The 20,616-nt window shown below is 38.4% G+C and overlaps 1 protein-coding gene across 16 annotated transcripts in view; it reads right to left on the bottom strand.

Moving 5' to 3' along the window:
* Nucleotides 1–20,616, bottom strand: part of TRIP12 (thyroid hormone receptor interactor 12) — a 144,197-nt gene that overhangs the window by 84,374 nt on the left and 39,207 nt on the right. For 8 of the 16 annotated variants that reach the window (XM_059167789.1, XM_059167785.1, XM_059167790.1 and 5 more), the window contains exons 2-4: nt 19,474–19,620; nt 2,856–2,981; nt 1,202–2,004 (exon numbers count right to left, since the gene is read on the bottom strand). In XM_059167789.1, coding sequence (XP_059023772.1) covers nt 1,202–2,004; nt 2,856–2,981; nt 19,474–19,571 — 1,027 coding nt within the window. In that variant the 5' untranslated portion in view covers nt 19,572–19,620. Of the gene's footprint in view, nt 1–1,201; nt 2,005–2,855; nt 2,982–19,473; nt 19,621–20,616 lie in introns of those variants that run through there. The other 8 variants (XM_059167796.1, XM_059167798.1, XM_059167799.1 and 5 more) reach the window with 3 other exon arrangements.

Genomic DNA, 20,616 nt, shown 5'->3' with positions numbered 1-20,616 from the left:
AAGTAAAAAAGATGGACAAATATTACAAAAATCACATGCTAGAACTGTACATTAAATGCTTTATTATTCTTTGTATTTTTTAGAATTCTCAAGATAGAAAAAATAAAAGAACGGCCTTCAGCATTATAGCAATCATGCAACTGAAGAAGGCCACCAACAGCTCTAATCAATTCTAAAGACATGAACATGCCGCTTCCCTAAAAGTCTTTTGAACAAAAGAGAAAAAGGAAAGTACCTCAAGAACCCTATTGCCCATCTAGTTTCTTTGCTTGAAACGCATTATTCTGAAATGTTAGCTCTACTCCACCGTTCAAGAAAGAGGACAACATTCTTTCCCATTTATGTGGCCCAGTGTACGGAACGTAAGGGGTGTTCATCTTCAGACTAAGTTCTTTAAAGGACATTAAGTATGACATGTGAGGGATGCCTGGGTGGCTCAGTTGGTTAAGCAGCTGCCTTCAGCTCAGGTCATGATCCCAGGGTTCTGGGATTGAGTCCCACATCGGGCTCCTTGCTCGGCAGGGAGCCTGCTTCTCCCTCTGCCTGCCTCTTTGTCTGCCTGTGCTCACTCACTCTCTCTCCCTCTGTCTCTGACAAATAAATAAATAAAATCTTTAAAAAAAAAAAAAAAGGAAAGAATCGCCACACTGTTTAAAAAAAAAAAAAGTATGACATGTGAATAGATTTCATCTATACTAGGATACATTTATTTTGAAACTTTAGGTCATATTTCCATATATCATGAATGTATCATACCAACACGCCCCCCGCCCCCCTGGCAAAAAGAAAAACCCACCATTCACTTCTGATCATGGTCAAATGCAACTCATAACTGAAGTAATTCTGTTGTCTGGTTAAGGAAAAAGATCCAGCTTAAGGTCCCACTCTGACAATAGGAAATAACTTAGTAGCAGGAGCTAAAAGGGTAAAGTTACAGGCACTATAAATGGCATTCAGAAATAAGAAGGCATTCCTGACTGGTCTCATTAAAACTAAATGTAGTATCAAGTATTATGTATTGTTACAAACAGATATAGTAATAAATGGAAGACTGCCTCAAGCTGCAAAAAAGAAAAAAAAATCTGACTACTCTGAAAGCATAATCACTTTTGACAAAGCAAGAAAAATTTTCATGGGGATTTAAAAAAAAAAAAAAAAAGGAAGAAGCAGTAGAAAGAAGTTGTTGTTTCCATATACTTACTTGCTAATTTGGCCTGTAATCCAGAAGGTCCAGGTTTTGATGTCTCTGACTTAGAAGACCCTGGAAGAGACAGTTTGGTTTTAGGAAGGCTAACTTTAGGGCTGAAACGAGCAGCCCAATCGAATTTTGAAGAGCCACCAGTTTTACTCTGTTCCTTTTCCCTGCTACTTCTTCTCGGACTGGGACTGGACGCTGAACGGGAACGCCTGGCCTTGTTCTGGTCTTTTCCTTGTTTCAGTCTGGCCCCTGGTGGTACAGTAGAGGAGGCCGAGGCAACAGCAGAAGAGGAGGAGGAAGTCGAGGCAGCGGAGGAAGAATCAGTGATGGCGCTGCACCCAGCTTTGGCCGAGGCGGCGGATTTTGAAGCCAGCTTGGTGGGTTTTGCAGATCGCTCTTCGGCACCCGTTGACTCAGACACAGAACCACTCTTTATACAAGAACTCTCTGTCCTCTTTCTTTTCTGACTCCGTGAACTGCCAGTGGCCCCACTCTTTCTGGTATGAGCCTTACTTGTTGACGGCGATTGTGCAGATTTCAGTTGTTGCTCCTGGTCTAAATGTCTCTTCTTTGACTTACTATGTGGCTTACTGGTTTCAGAGGGAGATTCAGTATGCTGAAGTGCTTTTGGTTTTTTGGCAGAGCTAGGAGAATTGGTCCTGTTGTAGTCTGGACTAGCACTGCGTTTCACTCCTCGAGAATTGTCTTTCTTAGGCACCTGCCCCGTTTTTTGCCTTTCTGAAGTATTGGCTCTGTCTGGATCCTCTGGTTGTGGAACTATGACAGCAGATGACGAACTGCAGCTTCTGAGAGGTCAGATAAGAAGAGAGTTAATATCAGCCTGCCGTCATTGTACCTGTCGTATAGTACTTAGTAACTTCTCAAATCTGAGCAAATAAGTGCTTTAAAAAAAAAAAAAAACAAAAAAAAAGCAAAAGACTTCCTTATTAAGTCCAGGCTAAATAAACACAAGTTTTCAAATGGCTCAAAAGGGGGAGGGGGGTGAGGTGTCAAAAAAGCAGGTGTGACTTTGAATGATTAAATATTTGATTAGAAGATCAATATTTGATTAGATCAGAGTAATTCTTCAGCCCAAAGATTACTGACACTAACCCTCCTAATCACAAAACAAGAATTAAGATTAAAAGAAAAGGAATTTCTTAGCAGTTCAGAACTAGCTGAAACTAGAATATTGGTGCCTTGTTCACAAATACAACTTCTTTGTCAAAGCCTGAAATACGTAACCACTTATGTATGCACTGTCAAAACGAAGGTAAGAGAATTATATAGTACCATACCTTTCTAAAAGACTCCTGTCAATTAGATCTTAAGAAATCAATGACCTTTGGCTCTACCAAGAAAAAACTAAAAGCAAAACCTTAAAAAAAAAGGGAGGGGGATGGCATTTCAGATACCCATAAAGGTTTGTTAATCAAAATGGGAACCTCACAGCTCTCCAAGGGCAAAAATACATTGTCTAGAGCTTACTGCATTGACACCACTGCAAAGTAAACTATTAATCCTCAAGGTTACAATCAGGGAATAATGAAAACACGTATCACAACATCTTGCGATGACCTGCTAAATTTTAATTTATGCAATGATTCAAATGCAAATAATTCTGCCTTGAAAATGTACAAGCAATGTGAAGATTTACCTTTTAGAAAGGTGTCCCCTTGACAGTTCAGAAGTAGTATTAGACTGCACTTTGGGTGCCTTAGAATTAGATTTTCTACTCTCAGGAGGGCTATATCCCTTATGTTTTGCCTGCCCTAAATGTGACCTGTCAGCAGAAAAATCAAAACAGAAATCTATCAGGAAACTGAGATGCAAATACAGTACTGAAATGTAAATTATGTTTCATTTTTTTTTAAGTCTCCCAATTCTTTACTGTTCACCCTACCCTTTCCCCAAATATTTCCATAATTATTGTTCTACCAAATAATTTTGCCAAATGCCTGCCTTAGAACCAATACCTCAAAACCCAAGAGTGCAGGTTGTTTATTACCAACTTTCATAACTGAATAGCAATACTATAGTTACTTAAGCAATAAAGAATTTTTCAACAATTGTACTGCACACTCATATATGCTAAATGTTCGCAAATGCAAATCCAGCCTTTAGTTCTAAACACTACTTTTTAATAGATAATGTGAGTATAACAGCTTAAAAGCTTTACAGAAGACGCAGTCTGTGATCCCACAAGGATACTGATTCCCAATTTGCAGATTATAATTCAGGTTAGCACAGTAAATGCAGAGGCAGAAGGAATCAATTCTCAAACTGATTTTACACGGAAAATCATTAGAAGCACTAAACAGTAAATAAACTTACATGAAATCGATAAAATGGTATTTGCTAAAAATGCAATGCACTAATCAATAGAAAGCACACCAAAAAACCAAGTCCTTGAAAAAGAGATAAAGAATTGACCACAAAATATTCAAAACATTCAAGAGAGTCCATCACTGATATACAGTTGGGTTGTATTTGTATTAATACAAATTCTGTGCCAGCACTGTTCTAAGAGCAAGCTGGTAGGACATGAATAAACTGTTTTTCAGTTGTTAGATTTTTTTTTTAATCTCAATGATTACATTACATTTACATAAGCAATAAAAAGAGAGCATGCATTAATATATACCCAGAAAAGCTGGTGTTACATAGTCTGTGAGAGATAGTAATGTTAAAAGATGCAACTATTTTAATTCACAGCTAACATCCATCTTTCACGTAAATAAAATTAAAAGAGCATATTCTGATAAGAAGACCAAAGTTTCATTAATAACAAAGCTGTTAAAAAAAATTCTTTAAAGGCTTTCATTCTGAACATCATCTCCAAGAAACTTAGAAATAAGACCCTGAAACCTCACATGACCATTCTAATTGAATCTGTAAGGATGCCATATAGTTCTTAACATATCATAAAAGTTCCACCATTTCTTCAAAAAGATGCTTTAAGGTTTCTCATCTCTTACTTTTTTTCTTCCATTTTCCCAGAAGAGTTCATTACTAGATTCTTGAAAGAAGGTATGAAATTAGCTTCTCAACGAAAAAAAAATTTTTTGGAACTGTAGTATCATTTTCATTTTTAAGGTTTTAATATATGACAGACTAGCACTTTCTAAAGACTTACTAGTATAGTGTTCTTAGTCTTGACTGTAGTAATGAATATAAGCATTTTTCAAAATACATGTATTTTTTCGAAGTGTATCCAAGCTGAATCTTTTAAGATGTACCCACTGTGATTTAGTTTGCATCTTTCCTAGATATTCTTCCAATACAGACTGAAGTTCTGTTATAACCCATGAGTTTACTATTAAAGAGATTTAATTTCTAGAAACTGCTGTTTTTGTTACACTTTTACTAACAGATCTGAGAGTTCTATTAAAAAAAAAAAAAAAAGAAATGGAACTGAGCAAATTTTTAAGTCACCCTAATTACTTTTTAAAAGGTATAATGTTATATTTTCAAGGTATACAATTAAATATCCATAGAACAGACCCTATAAGTTATGTCATTCAGGTTCTCTTTTTTTTTTTTTTTTTTAAAGATTTTATTTATTTATTTGACAGAGAGAAATCACAAGTAGATGGAGAGGCAGGCAGAGAGAGAGAGAGAGGGAAGCAGGCTCTCTGCTGAGCAGAGAGCCCGATGCGGGACTCCATCCCGGGACTCTGAGATCATGACCTGAGCCGAAAGCAGCGGCTTAACCCACTGAGCCACCCAGGCACCCATTCAGGTTCTCTTTATTTTTATTTTAGTCAAGTCTGCAAAGGTTTCATTTTTAATTGAATCACAATTTCTACTTCATTACAAAATTTAAAATATCCCTTGCTGTAGTCCTTGGTCGTAATTTTAAAATCATTTTAAAAGAAAACTTCCTCCGGGGCGCCTAGGTGGCTCAGTGGGTTAAAGCCTCTCTGCCTTTGGCTCAGGTCATGATCACAGGGTTTTGTCATGATTCCAGGGTTTTGGGATGGAGCCCTGCATCCAGCTCTCTGCTCAGCAGCGAGCCTGCTTCCTCCTCTTTCTCTGCCTGCTTCTCTGCCTACTTGTGATCTCTGTCAAATAAATTAAAAAGATCTTTAAAAAAAAAACAAGGAAACTTCCTCTAGAGTTAGATGACTTTGTGATAACATTCCATTAAATATTCAAACGGCAGTCTTAACAAATGTTTACCATATATATATTCCTAGTTAATAACTAGAGGAACTAGAGGATGGGGGAGAAAATTCATTCTCTTTGTCAACAGAATCTCACCAACATCAGTCCAATGCTGAGAGTGATGTAGAAGGCAGCAGCCCTCCTCTTTTTACCCCCAAAAATTGTTCCTGGCTCTTCAACAGACCTAACTTTATAGCCACTTAAATGAACTCCTGGGTTTCTATTGTTCTTATACCTTCATGACCTAAAAAGGATTTATCAGATAAATACTCAAAATTTCATCACAATGGGGGCGGGGAGCTACCCAGCTTAGAAACTGAAACTCCCAAAACTAGCTTAAAACCAACAATGCCGGGGGCACCTGGGTGGCTCAGTGGGTTAAAGCCTCTGCTTTCAGCTCAGGTCATGATCCCAGGGTCCTGGGATCGAGCCCCACATAGGGCTCTCTGCTCCGTGGGGAGCCTGCTTCCTCCTCTCTCTCTGCCTTGCTTCTCTGCCTACTTGGGATCTCTCTCTGTCAAATAAATAAATAAAATCTTTAAAAACAAAAACCAAAACCAAAACCAACAATGCCCACATTCCTGACTGCACCTTTCCTAAAATTAAGTGTAACATTCCTACTGAAGACTGGTTAAAAACATTCCAAAATATTAAATAGTGATCATTACTACCCTTACACCCAGTATTTAGCAGGGTCTTAATACATTTTCTGTCAAGGGTAGTAATACTTCTGGCTTTGTGGGTAATATTAGGGTGTCACATAAACAATTATAAACAATATGTAAAATAAGGGGGGGGCACGGCTACATTCTGATCAAATTTTTATTTACAAAAATAAGCGGGAAGCTGGATCTATCCTGGGGGGTCATACACAGTTTTCTAACCCTTGGCTTATCAGAAGAGAGTAGGCAACCAGATGGTACCATAAAGAAACAATATGTGGCCTCCCAAAGCAGGGCTCTGTTTTATTATGCCCATTTATAAATTATTAATGCTTAGAATACTGTAAAGTAAATCTCCATAAAATAGTAACGCCCAATCTAGAATAGCCAATTAGAGTATCACAGGATTCAACACTCAACAAGCCTTGATGCCTTTTCGCTCATTTCACCAATTCCCTCATTTATCAGGCCTTAATGCTCAACATTAACTTTCATTAAAAAGCATAATCTAAGACCCAGTAAAATTTATAGCCACTACAATCAAATTTGCAAAAATAACACAGTCAAATTCATGACAAACTCTTTTGAAAAGCACCAGAATAAGCCCATTTAGTAAATTACAGCCCAAGGATAGGTGGAAAAGTGGGTGGGTATATATTCAGGAGGTTTATATCATCCTATGCATATTCCTGGGTGGGGAGGAACCTCTCTATCTACAAAATCACTCACTAAAAATAACCAGTCTAATGGTGAAAATATGACAGGGCACAGAGCACTCAAACCTATGTTATTTTATAATCACGTTCCTAAGAAAAACATCACCAATTTTAAAGATTAAATCTCCACTAACATTTGCACCAATAATCACAGTTGGCCCACTCTTTGGAATCTTATTTTTGTACTTTCTTGTTTTAAGTGTGAATTTTTAAAGACATCTTCTCTTAAGACCAGCTTCAGAATTAAAAATACAATTCCGGGGGATGCTTTCCTTTTTCTCATTTTCTTTCATTATAAATACAGGAATAAGTGGTTTTGAGCTTCCTTCAAGTGTTCAACAGTGCAAAGCGTAGTGGTTCTGAAAGGCACTGAGCTAGCTATTTCTTGCACTAAGTGATTTCTGTAACATTTTTAAGTTTTTTTCATAAGATCTTCATAGATTACCGAATCTTCCACGCTAATTCAAAGTCTATTCCACTTCAGCTCATGTAGTAACAGGACAGGAAAAACTGCCTGTGAATCAACACCATTTCCATGTTACATTTCCCTATTTAGCAAGTATATGTGGTCCAACTCACATTAAAGAAACCCAGGTTACAATAGAACAGACTAATCTACTCTGGGTTGTGTGGCTTTAAGACCTAAATGCTTCTTCTGACTTCTGGGCAAATCATAGTTGACTGCTCCTTCTAGATACTTCAATTTACCTTTACTACTATTTAATAAAATACTTGTAGTCCAAAAGGTTAAAAACCATCTCTAATCCAGACGCCACCTAATTAAGGATAAAATCTTTTATCAAAGAACTCATTCTTGTCTTAATGTGAAATGAGTGCCCAATTGTAAGTAACCACTTAACACTTTATGTCACAGGTATTAAATTTTGTTTGAAACTAATTTTCATGCCAGACATATTCACAGTTCAAATACATGTACATACTACCAAACACAAATGATTTGGGGCTTAAATATCCAAATTTGTGTTTTGTATGTGCATACAGATATGCGTGCATCTTTATGCTTTTTAAAATTTTTTTACATTAAACGCATTCTTATAATTCTTTCTTCTAAATTAAATGCATGTTTTAAATAAGTCACTGGTTTTTCAATAATGAGGGTGAAAAGTTCATTTAAATTACTTTAAACAAAAAACTCGGGGCACCTGGGTGGCTCAGTCGTTACATTACACGTCTGCCTTTGGCTCAGGTCATGATCCCAGAGTCCTGGGATACAGCGCCACAACGGGCTCCCTACTTTATGGGAAGCCGGCTTCTCCCTCTCCCTCTCCCTGTGCTTGAGTTCCCTCTCTCATTCGCGCACTCTCTCTCTCTCTGTGTCAAATAAATAAATTAAATCTTTAAAAGCAAAAACAAAACAAAAAACTCACTAATGTTCTCAGCAAAATGTACTGTTTTCCTATTTTCAATCACAAAACAAAAGCTGAGTAGTTTGACCAACGTTCCTATGTTTAGCTATGGCAAAATGCTAATATATTGATTATGTAATTTACCGTAAAGAACTTTTTAAATAAAGCAATGTTTTAAACATCAGTGGTTCTCCCTGTAGGGAACATTATGAAAACACGTTAGGGAACCAGGCGCTATTACCTTTTAGCAGATGTGGACTAGAGATGAAAAAAAAAATGTCATGCAATATAGAATAGACAAAATGAAAAACTGTCCCATGACCCACAGATTTCAAGAACCCTTGGTAATACATGAAAACCTTATGAAAAAACTTGAAATCTGGCCACGATATAGATAAAATAATACATTCTCATAATTTCTCAGCTTGTATTTGGTTTGCATGGTTTTTAATATACATAAATTTCTCTAGCAATCTATGGGAATCAACAAAAGATTGCATTTTTTGCAGCTTTACCAAGGGTCATGTGTCATTCGGGAAAAGTCTACAATGCAATGTTGCTTATGGCATTTGAGCATGTTGCTGTAGCTGCCACATTCAATAAATTCAAATATAAATGCAAGCGTATAAATATAGTGTCATCTTGCGTCAATGAGCCCAAGCATTTACCTACTGAAATCTTTTGGTACTGTTTTCCTTTTACTTGCTAATTCTCACCCTTATAAAAATGCTTACACATTCTATATATTTAGAAACACTTTATGTTTCTAAACTGCTTAGGCATGTATGTTGTATTTCTTAATTCATTTCAAGCTAACAAAGAGGCATCATAATAAAGATGTTTACACTCTATGATCACATTACAGGATGGGAGCATTAGATCAATAAAACAGACTTGAGAACTACTGTAACAAGCTTCTCATTTCACCAGATTTGTTAGGTATGCCAACTCAAATATATTCAAGTCATGACAAGGCATATAAATACGGGTAACACACAGTTGAGTTCCTGTCCTCAAACAGGTCAGTGCCTCATAAAACAAAGTGATCTACCAGGTGCTATAAAGTTCCCAACACAGGGAGAAATTACTACTAGCAGGAGAATCCAGGCTTTATAAACTACATGGATTTAAACCACATTCTAAGAATGAAAAGCTGAAGAAAAAGAACATTTGAGTCAAAAGCAGGTTATAGGCAAAAGCAGAAAGAGGAAAATATGAAACCCACATGGCACCTGGCCAATGATATGAATTTCCCTGAGCACAGAGCTACATTGGGAACCAGGGTTGAAAGGACAGGCTAGGGCTTAAATGCCTTGTCAAAGGATCTATATTTGTCCTTTGGTAATAGTCTGCAGTAGATTTACAGCATTACAAACAGCAAGGCAAAACCAAAAAATTCTAATGTTCAACGACCCAAGCAATACGGAAGAGGGATGAATAAACTACAGTCTGTACTTTACTGTGTAACAGAAACAAGGCAGAGGGACTGAATGTAATCAAAACTGTGGAAAAGGGCACCTGGGTGGCTCAGTGGGTTAAGCCTCTGCCTTCGGCTCAGGTCATGATCTCAGGGTCCTGGGATGGAGTCCTGCATCAGGCTCTCTGCTCAGCAGGGAGCCTGCTTCCTCCTCTCTCTCTCTCTCTGCCTGCCTCTCTGCCTACTTGCGATCTCTGTGTCAAATAAATAAATAAAATCTTTAAAAAAAAAAAAAAAAAACCTGTGGAAAAAATGGCCCCCAAGTGGAGACCAAACAGCTCAATATGCTTTCACCCCCCACATTTCACAAAGGAGTTGGGTAAGGGAATATAAACACCAACATAATCCAAAGTAAATTAATGATCAGTGGTAGATTAGTGACATAGTCTTTAGTATTTAAGAGGTACATTGGTTTTTGTAGCCTCTCTGCCTATTTGTGATCTATCTCTGTCAAATGAATAAATAAAATCTTTCAAAAAAAAAAAGATGTAGGTCCCCAGGCAGGAAAGCTAAGACTGAGCCAAGGCATTCTGACTCTCTGAACCTGAAACTCCGCAGCTATACATAGGGATTCAGGGTCAAAGGAAAAGGCCTGCATCTACAGCTATGAAATTTTTCCTATCCATTTTGGTATCTCTGCCCTGATTGTATACACATCAAATTAAATGACTTAAGGCTTTGCAAATGATATGCAAGAAAAATGAAAGAAAGTGTGTGGAAAAAGAGTCCTCCTGCTTTCTTTTGCTTTCCCTATTACCAAGAAACAGCCTTCCATGTGGGATGCTAAACTTGCTGTTTAACTATGGAAGGAGCATTTGTATATATTCCTTTTTTCATTCACGCCCATACTCTTCTAGGAAAGCATTCCGATACTGAGAAAGCACTCGTAAAACCTGGTGTGTGGAACATCAGATTCACTCAATATAGAGGGACAGAAGAATCAAAGCAAAGCCTCAGTTAAGGAAATGAAAAATCTATGGCAGCTGACACCTTATGGATTTCCAATATGCTTAGCATGTGACTTTTAAACACAATCTGATACTAGTGATTAAAGCAAGAAATCTATACTGCAAAGAAATTTACAAAACACTTAAGATATTATTTTGCTGGTCCAAGAAAAAACTTAACTATGAAGACCCTATGTGTAAGGGGCACCTGGTGACTCAGTCAGTTAAGTGCCTGCCTTTGGCTCAGGTCATGATCCTAGGGTCCTGGAATCCAATCTCACATTGGGCTCCCCGCTCGGTGGAGAGCCTGCTTCTCCATCTCCCTCTGTCCTCCCCCCACGTGTGCTCTCTACCTCACTCACTATCAAATAAATAAATAAATAAATAAAATCCTATGTGAAAAACCTCCAACTACTAGCCTCTGTTCATCCTTGGACCAAATGCAACTGTGCCACTGTTTAACACAACATTGTAAATCTTGCCTCCCAGCCCAAAGACCTGATGGGACAGACTAGCCTTCTCAGCACTACCAAAACAATGCTAGGAGCGAAAGAGTATATGCGTACATGGTTGGGAGGCTAAAACTCAGAGCACCTAACTCTAACAGTAAGATTCACCATTACTGGGACGCCTGGGTGGCTCAGTTGGTTAAGCAGCTGCCTTCGGCTCAGGTCATGATCCCAGCGTCCTGGGATCGAGTCCCACATCGGGCTCCTTGCTCAGCAGGGAGCCTGCTTCTCCCTCTGCCTCTGCCTGCCATTCTGTCTGCCTGTGTTTGCTCTCTCCCCCTCTCTCTCTCTCTGATAAATAAATAAAATCTTTAAAAAAAAAAAAAAAAAAAAAAAGATTCACCATTACTGAAAGGAGCAAGTTAACCAGCTACCTGGCTAACTCCAGTATATGTTTTTATAAACGTGGTTTCAATTTAGTCTCAAGAAACAATGAAATCATTTTCATACTACACTAACCATGTCTGCCATTAACATTCTCGTCCTCACAAAGAGAATAAATAGGGGCGCCTGGGTGGCTCAGTGGTTAAGCCGCTGCCTTTGGCTCAGGTCATGATCTCAGGGTCATGGGATCGAGTCCCGCATCGGGCTCTCTGCTCGGCGGGGAGCCTGCTTCCTCCTCTCTCTCTCTCTTTGCCTGCCTTTCTGCCTACTTGTGATTTCTCTGTCAAATAAATAAATAAAATCTTAAAAAAAAAAAAAAAAAAAAAAACAAAGAGAATAAATAAAGCTTGAACTTCCACCTGTAGAGGTCAGGATAAAAAAAGAGACAGGAGGCGGCACGCGCGCACACACACACACACACACACACAAAATATAAAAAAGGTATCCTACTGGTGAATTAAGTAGGAGATGTGAAGAAAATACACTGTATGCATGGCTATGTTGCGCCAAGTAGAATTTCGGGAAGGAAACAAACGGTCTGTTGTAGACATGGTACAAGAATAAAAAAAATGTTTCAAAGGCCTTTGACAGTTATAATGTGCAGTTTACAAATATTCTATTTCTTCTCTGACCAGAACACATGGTAGGGTGGCACTTGCCAAACTACTCGGAAATTATGTAGAGCCATACAACTTGTTCTGTCAAGGGAATGTGAGCGGAAATGAATCCCTTCTGGGGGAAGCTTTGGAGAGCCAGAGGGCAATTCCTCCATGCTTTCTTGCTGGAGCAATCTGCGTTAATCCCTGAATGTGCAGACACAGAGAAGAGCCACCAGCTGACCCAGGATGGACATGTGTTCTGGTGGCTAGATCGTTAAATAGAGTTCCTGTAGCATATTCTCACCCATCCTCTTATGTAGCCCATTTCAACCCTGTCCTATTTCAACTCTGCCTTCACTCCAATCATCTTTTCATGACCATTCCCATAAAAGATGGTCCTATTTCTGTGCCTAGAAATGCCAAGGAAGTCAACTTTCTTATTTCAAACCCACACTAATATTTGTTGAACACCTATCACTTCAGAGGAAAGCAGCAAGTGGTACAAAAATTAGAAATAAAATCCACACCCTCTAACTAATGACCACATGTCAAGTAGAGACAAATATAGCGGATATGTACCACCTGCTTTGCAACTGCTTCTTTAGCCTTCAGAACCCAAATCAATGAGGTCATCGCTAGAAATGTCTCTCACCTGACTCTAATTATTACCTACATGCCCATTTCCCCTACTGAGTTGGAACAGCTTGTCATAAAGGCTTTCTCCTCTCATTTTTATAACTACCCTCCAGCATGGATGGGGCCTACCAGCATGGTGTTCTACAAATGGATGAACAAAATCTTATACGGAGTTTGGATTACAAGTAAGTGAAGACAGGACAGGGCTCTTTAATAAAGCCAAAAGAAGCAGGGCGCCTGGGTGGCTCAGTGGGTTAAAGCATCTGCGTTCAGCTCGGGTCATGATCCCAGGGTCCTGGGATCGAGCCCCACATTGGGCTCTCTGCTCAGTCGGGAGCCTGCTTCCTCCTCTCTCTGCCTGCTTGTGATCTCTGTCTGTCAAATAAATAAAATAAAATCTTTAAAAAAAAAAAAGCCAAATGAAGCTTTATTAAAATAATACACATGCAGGGCACGTGGGCAGCTCAGTTGGTAATCTTGAGGCTGTGGGAGTGAGCCTCATGTTGGGCTCCCAGCTCAGGGCAGAGTCTACTTGTGGTTCTTCCTCCCCCGCCCCTCCTCCTGCTTGCACATGTTCTCTCTCTCTCTCTCTCTCTCTCTCAAACAAAATCTTTAAATATAATACACATATCTCCAGCTGCAAAACAGCTGAACAATCAAACATAGAGAAGACAGAAGTCAACATAGTTCTAAAGAACTAAGAACTCAAACTTGCCAGAAATTATGTATTTGCTTTTCTCTGCCTGTCCCTCTTCTTCCCTAAGGTAGGAGATGTGCCATTTGGCAACTTCAGATTCACATCTTCTCTTTGCTACCAGGAAGGAGAAAGTTTCCAATCTGAATCATGTGACCACCCCAGTCCCACCAATGAGCTGAGAACAATGGAGGACTGCATATTCTCCCAGCTTTGGCAAAAGGCTGGGCAACGGGCAGCCAAGAGCAGAGTATGATTATGTTGGTAAAGAACACCTACCATTCAAACTGCAGGGGAGAAGAACTGAGGGAGGCAATTCAACAAAAGATGGCTGCTGTTACAAGAGGGGCTCACGTCAGCTGAGTGACTTTAAAGGTCAGTTCTACTGTACAGTTGTATGAGGGAGACTCACAACACATACTAACTTACTGGTTATACTTATGTTGAAAAATGTTCTCACTCACATCTCATTCCGTAAACCTATTTTTCTAATGCTTAACTTCATTATATGGAAACGCCAATGAAATAAAACAGATTATTTTTTTTCTGTATCCAATTGACAAGGTGAAAATAACATGAACAGCATGATGAGGAAAAGCACTCTTTTTCCTGATGATGACCAGAAGTAAATGGCTGAAAAAGCTGACCATCTTGTGAAACAAGTTGACCATAAAAAACTCCCTTTGACCAAGCAATTTCACTTCCGGGAACCTATCCTTAAAAGGTACCTGAAATACAAACATTTAAGCATAAGCAACAACCTTCCCCCTGCAAACATTTAACTATCCAAAAACTAAGAAGTAATTTGGGAAAATGTTATATACAATTTTGGAAAATGTTATATATAAAATATATATAATATATAACATTTACATTACTATGATTCAGTAAGTCAAGTGGCCATTTGTAAACAATTATCAACAAAACCTGTTAGGATGCTGAGCTTTCAAAAGAAACAGGATTCAAAACTGTATTTACAGTGTAATAAGTTACATGCTAAATTGTATTTTCAAGACAGATAAAAATCAAAATGTTAACACAAACTTTATCTCTAGATATTCATGCTCTTTTTGTGCTTTTCTGTATTGCATCCAATTGAAACAGATTTTAAAGCAAAATACCAATCTATTTCCTTTCTGTGAAATTAATACTGTCTAAAAATTTTTTTTTAAAGTCCCCGCTCTAACAATGTTAAAAAAAAGTTATTACCTACAGGCCTTACAACTGAGTTCATAGTAAGTAATTTAAACTTTGCATACAAATTTTTTTAAAGGGGCTGGGAAGGTGGAGAAGACTGGATTCAAGCATTTCCTCACTCCATCAAAAATTCTGACAGAGAGGGGCAGTGGCTCAGTCAGGTTAAGCACCTTGACTCTTGATTCTGGCTCAGGTCGGGATCCCAGGGTAGTTAGAGGACTGTGTTAGGCTCCATGCTGGGAGTACAGCCTGCTGAAGATTCTCTCCCCTCCCTCAGCTCTATCGCTCCCTCTCTCAAAAACAAATCTGACAGAGAACAGAAAAAAGAACAGATCAGCTACAGCCCAAAAAACTATAGAAGGTAAAGGCAGAAATCATAGAAGAGGAAGAAATCTAGTTCATTTATGGATAGAGGAAAACAGAGCAGAGAAAATAATCAGGGGAGATTAAATATACACCAAAGATCCTAATTTCTATTAGCTGAAGATGAATGAAAACTATTCTTCGAAAAAGAAAAAGAAAGGTAAGTGACCTTGATTTGAGGGAAGGAATGGTCACAGGAAGGAAGCTATGCAAAGAAGAGAGCCTGATGAAAGTTTAAAAAAAAAAAGTGAATTTTAAAAATGAATGATTTTAAAAATCAGTAGCAGGGAAAAATGCTACTTATGTCCTCAACTGAATGAGCTAATATTCTTCCATTATACATACTTCATACCCTCCTCCAAGTCCTCTATCGTATGGATTAAGTAGTTTGTGCATTAACAACAGTTCAGCATAATGAAAAAAATCATTGACTTCAGAGTCAAGTGCTTGGAAATCAGGTCCTGACTCTACACACTAACTGTATAAAGTTGAGCAAACTACCACATTCAGAAAACAAGGACAACACATTTTCTCTCACTCGGGAGTTTCTGTGACTCTCCACTGGAAGAACATGTATAAATATTTTTTTTAACTTAAAACACACAACAGTGCACTGCTCTTGCTATGGATGCTGTTATGACCATGAGTCCAATCACTGTATCACGAGGAGTACATTTTCTTTCTTTTCTTTTTGTTTAAAGGTTTTATTTATTTGACAGAAAGGGTGCACAAGCAGGGGGAGTGGCAGGCAAAAGGAGAAGCAGGCTCCCGCAGGCTCCCCGTCAAGCAGAGGGCAGGACCGACACAGGGCTCCATCCCACACCCTGAGATCATGACCTGACCTGGAGGCAGATGCTTAACCACCCCACTATGAGTGGGGTGCTGTCATTTTCAAGATAAGGACTACTTCTGAATCAAAAGCTGACAATAACAGCATTTTACTTAGGAAAGCTAATCAAGAGGAGTCAGATAAAGAGAATGCTCCCTTTCAACTTATCCCATTCCTCTCTCTCTCTCACTCCCAAAATTACCAGAGAGGTTTCTAGAGATTAGGTCACTTCTAGTAGAGAACATTCTACAGGGCTTTCAATGTCAGCCTGGGCTTTGATAAAAAGGTCCTTCCCAGGTTCGAGATTCTTTCCTGAGTGAAGAATCAAGCTAAGAAGAGAAAATAAATTTGAACGAGTATCTCCTAATTTACATTCTTAGTCAAACTGGTAAGACTTTTTTGGCTAATATCCTAAATTTGAATGTCCTGACCATAATTATACTTATCTACATAAAAGAAAGAAAATACATATATATTTTTTTTTCAAGATTACTACAAATTATGGGATAGGCACACAGTGGAACATAAAAGATTTTAGAAGTCATGTTTTAAGCAAAGCAAATGACACAAATGATATTGAGTTTTAAGGGGGAGGATGGTAGGACTTGGTCTTCTTTAATGTGCTAATTTTGCTAGAATGTTTTTTGAATACATGCAAAAGTTGAAATAGTTTAAGAAATGAAATAGGCTACATTCCTGAAACGGAGAAAGGATTTAAGTACTAAAACCCTCGTTATACACTGCTATACATTCTTTAGCAGGTTTTCTGCCATTCCAAACATATTTTAAAATTTTATCCTTCACAACTGAACGTACAATTTTTTTTTTCAAATTGTTATCAAAGTATGGTTGGCAATGTCATATTAGTTTCAGGAGATCTAACTAACTATACATAACTCAGTGCTCACAGTAAGTGTAGTCACCATCTGTCAACATACATTACAACATTACCGACAATATTCTATAGGCTGTACTTTCCACATCTGTGACTTATTTTATTTTATTTTTTTTTTTTAAACAGACATTTATTTTATTTTATTTTAAGATTTTATTTATTTATTTGACAGAGAGAAACCACAAGCAGACGGAGAAGCAGGCAGAGAGAGAGAGCGGGAAGCAGGCTCCCCGCTGAGCAGAGAGCCCGATGCGGGACTCGATCCCAGGACCCTGAGATCATGACCTGAGCCGAAGGCAGTGGCTTAACCCACTGAGCCACCCAGGCGCCCCTGTGACTTATTTTAATACTGAAAGTTTGAACTCTTAATCCCTTCACCTACTTCACTCATCCTGCCATTCATCCCTCTCCCCTCTGGGCAACTACCAAGTTGTTCTCTGCATGAATCTGTTTCTGTTTTTAATTTGTTTGTTGTCTTTTTAGATTACACATATTAGTGAAATCATATGGTATTTGTCTTTCTGACTTAATTCGACTAGCACAAGTCCCTCTAGCTCTCTCCATGTTGTTGCAAATGGTAAGATTTCATTTTTTTTTTTAATGGCTGAGTGTTATTCCACTGCATACATATACCACATCTTCTCGATCCATCGCTAAATCTAAATCTAGATTCTCAATCTAAATCACTAAATGATGGATGGTTAGGGAGCTTCCATAACTTGGCTATTATAAACTATGCTAAAATGAATGAAGGAGTACATGTATCTTTTGGAATTAGTGTTTTTGTCTTCTTTGGGTAAATACCCAGCATAAGAATTACTGAATTGCATGGTGTTTCTATTTTTAATTTTTTGAGCATCTACATACTGTTTTCCACAGTTGCTGCACCAACCGAACATATGACTGACAGACTTAAAGCAAATTAACTATGGCAAAAGTGTGCCAATCTACAAATCAAATTACAGTTCCATCTTGATTACAACTTTATTAGTTACTTAAACTAATACATCTTTATAACATTAACCACTTCCATTTCTATTTCCCACTCGTATTTTTAAAATACGGAGTACAGTAAAATATTCAACACCAACACACAGAGGGAAGGCAATGGTGCTGAAACATCACTGTGGATTTTAGAACCAGAGTACTATATGAAGACCAAAATGTCGGTCAAGAGCAAGAGTTCAAATAGAACTTGAGTATGTACTATGTAAAACTGCAGTTGTGCAAAAGGTTCAAGTTACTTACACTTTTTTTTTTTTTTTAAAGATTTTGTTTATTTATTTGCCAGAGAGAGAGAGAGAGAGCGCGCGTGCACAGGCAGGCAGAGTGGCAGCAGAGGCAATGGGAGAAGCACGGGACTCAATCCCAGGACGATGGGATCATGACCCGAGCCGAAGGCAGCCGCTCAACCAACTGAGCCACCCAGGTGTCCCACTTACACATTTTCTTAATGTTTTTTTAAAGTAATCTCTGAGCCCAACATGGGGCTCAAACTCATGACACTGAGATCAACAGTCACATGCTCTCCTAGCTAGGCCAGCCAGGCACCCTCAAAATAGTACGAGTACTTATGAGTGAACACATGCACATACAGGCTTATATATTCACGAGTGTAAAGACAACTAAGGAAACTATGCCAGTGTTAACAGTGATAATATCTCAACTGTTAAGATGTTTTCCTTGACACTCTTCTGTGTTTTCCAAATTCTCTAAAAGAAACACGCCATATTTTCATAATGGATATTTTTTAATCAACAGATAAATAAAGTGTGGCTGCTACAAAGAAGAATCTGAATGTAACACAAGTTCAGAACAGAACTCTGTACTAAGCACCATGCTACCCAGTGTGGCACAAATTGCTGAAGTTAACTGACAGACCTATGACACGGATATCCCCCCACTGTGACGAAGAACTTGAGGTTTCCTGAAAGACAGAACAAAGCTATTTAACGGCAGAGACGGTCACTGCACTGAACGTAGTCCTCATCCAAAGTCCGTACGTTTAACTACCGAACAGCCCAACATCAGCAGGAGAGGTTGATATATTCTTCACAATTGACATTTTTTTAATATAATTTACTGGACAATATATACATGGTAATGCCCCCAGTAATGCCCCTATCAGGTAGTCATATTACAATCTTGCCATTACTAACCGCAAGCTAAACGTGGGTCGGAGAATTAGGCCTTGGCCTTGTAAGTACAGTTCAGAATAGTTCATACATAAAATGACAGTCCTTGGCTCAATGAGACAAGGAATTTTTATTCCAGAGAAATGCATCTGATTCTTCACACTACCTCCTATACAAGTATTCCAGTGAAAAACCTGCTAAATAGCAGACCGCTAAGGAAATGATGAGTAAGTGATAGCCCACAAAGTCAGACTGCCTCACCAGCCTGTCAGCGTCCATATGCTGTCAAACAAGATGGGGGAAAAACTCAAAAAGCTAGACTCAAGATCTCAAGATCTTAAAACAAATGATGCTTCCTCTCTAAAGTAAATAAAGACATGCATCATAAAGCAAAGGCACCACAAACGATCAACTGAAAGCCCAGTGAGAGCATGCGTGTAAGGTGGAGAGGGCAAACCAAACAGGACATACCTTGTTCGTGACCCTTAATTAGATTTCTGATAATGTCAATGACTGACAACTATTTTCTGAGCTTAGCATGTTTGGGAAATGATGAAAGGACTGCTCTGAATTCCAGTTCTATTTGTGTTACTTGCTCAACCACTGGTAGCGAACCATTTCAGTTTCCGTCCACATAATGAGTTTTTAAAAATGTTTTTTTAAAAACAATTACTTTTAAATTACGATCAAATACATACCTTCCTCCTATCGAGTCGTCTTGTGGTTGGGCCCCGGCAGTGTTCCTCTGTGAACGTCGCAGTGACCCCCCTGGATTGTTATTAGGCCGGTTGGACATTGGCACCTCTCTCTTGAAGGGACATACCCTTTCTAGACACTACCATTCACTGAAAAGGAAAAAACAGAGAGAGAGAGAAAAAGATCAGCTATATGTGGTACAACACAGAAGCCAAATGAAGGGCACCCAAGACGAAGGGGAAGTTTATGTAAATAATCTGTACAGCCTTCACCAATGCTAGAGTATCTTATTTGAAATCTGATTCGTATTTTGTAAGATTGTCAGGAATATACCAAATTCAGGGCATGTGGTCCAAACCCAGCACATGAAATTAACATAGATTTCACATGGAACACCCAGGAAATTCTCAAAAACAGAGCACAAGCAGAAATTCATCATTGCTTCTCCACTTCCAATGGTGGGTAGGAAAGGGCACTGCACTCAACCTCAGAATACCACAGGTCAAGTCCTGTGACAGAACAGATTTTATTAAAGGAATCTGCCTTGGTACAAACCAAAGCCTCTAGCCTCCAACTCCTCAACCACAGAATTAAAAACAACACGTGATCCTTACTTCACAGTATTGCTGTGAATAACAAAACCATCGTAAATACAAAAGAAACCTTAAAACTATGGAGAAATGAGGAAAAAGCGGCTCAAGTACAATGAACTGAGAAATGGTCCCAGAGATCCAGATTTCAACATCAGCTATGCTGGCTGTGATCTTGGACAAAACACTTATTCTCTAGATTTCATTTATCTCTTCTGTGAAATCAGTATATCACCTACCTCAAAGAGTTGTTAGAAATTGAGAGAATAATTCGTAAGTTTAACAATTCAGCTCAAAGCATGGTTCTTAATCATAAATGTGAACTTTCTATAATAAATGTAATTATTATAGAGAAAAAAATACTGATACTCAAAATCAGTTCAAATGAAGAATCACAGTTTGTATAAATCAAACCTTCACAACTTTTCTTAAGCCTCAAGTCAAACTCCAAGTAGAGTTCTTTAATTCCATTTACCAGGGAGGGAAGAGAATGAATGTGACATTACAGGAACTAGTGCTAAAGAGAATGCAAATTAATCATGACTAAATCTATTA

This window comes from Mustela lutreola, chromosome 3 (assembly GCF_030435805.1).
Source record: "Mustela lutreola isolate mMusLut2 chromosome 3, mMusLut2.pri, whole genome shotgun sequence".
Classification (NCBI taxonomy): domain Eukaryota; kingdom Metazoa; phylum Chordata; class Mammalia; order Carnivora; family Mustelidae; genus Mustela; species Mustela lutreola.
The sequence above is the reverse complement of the archived record's forward strand: the minus strand, read 5'-3'. Positions and strand labels throughout refer to the sequence as shown.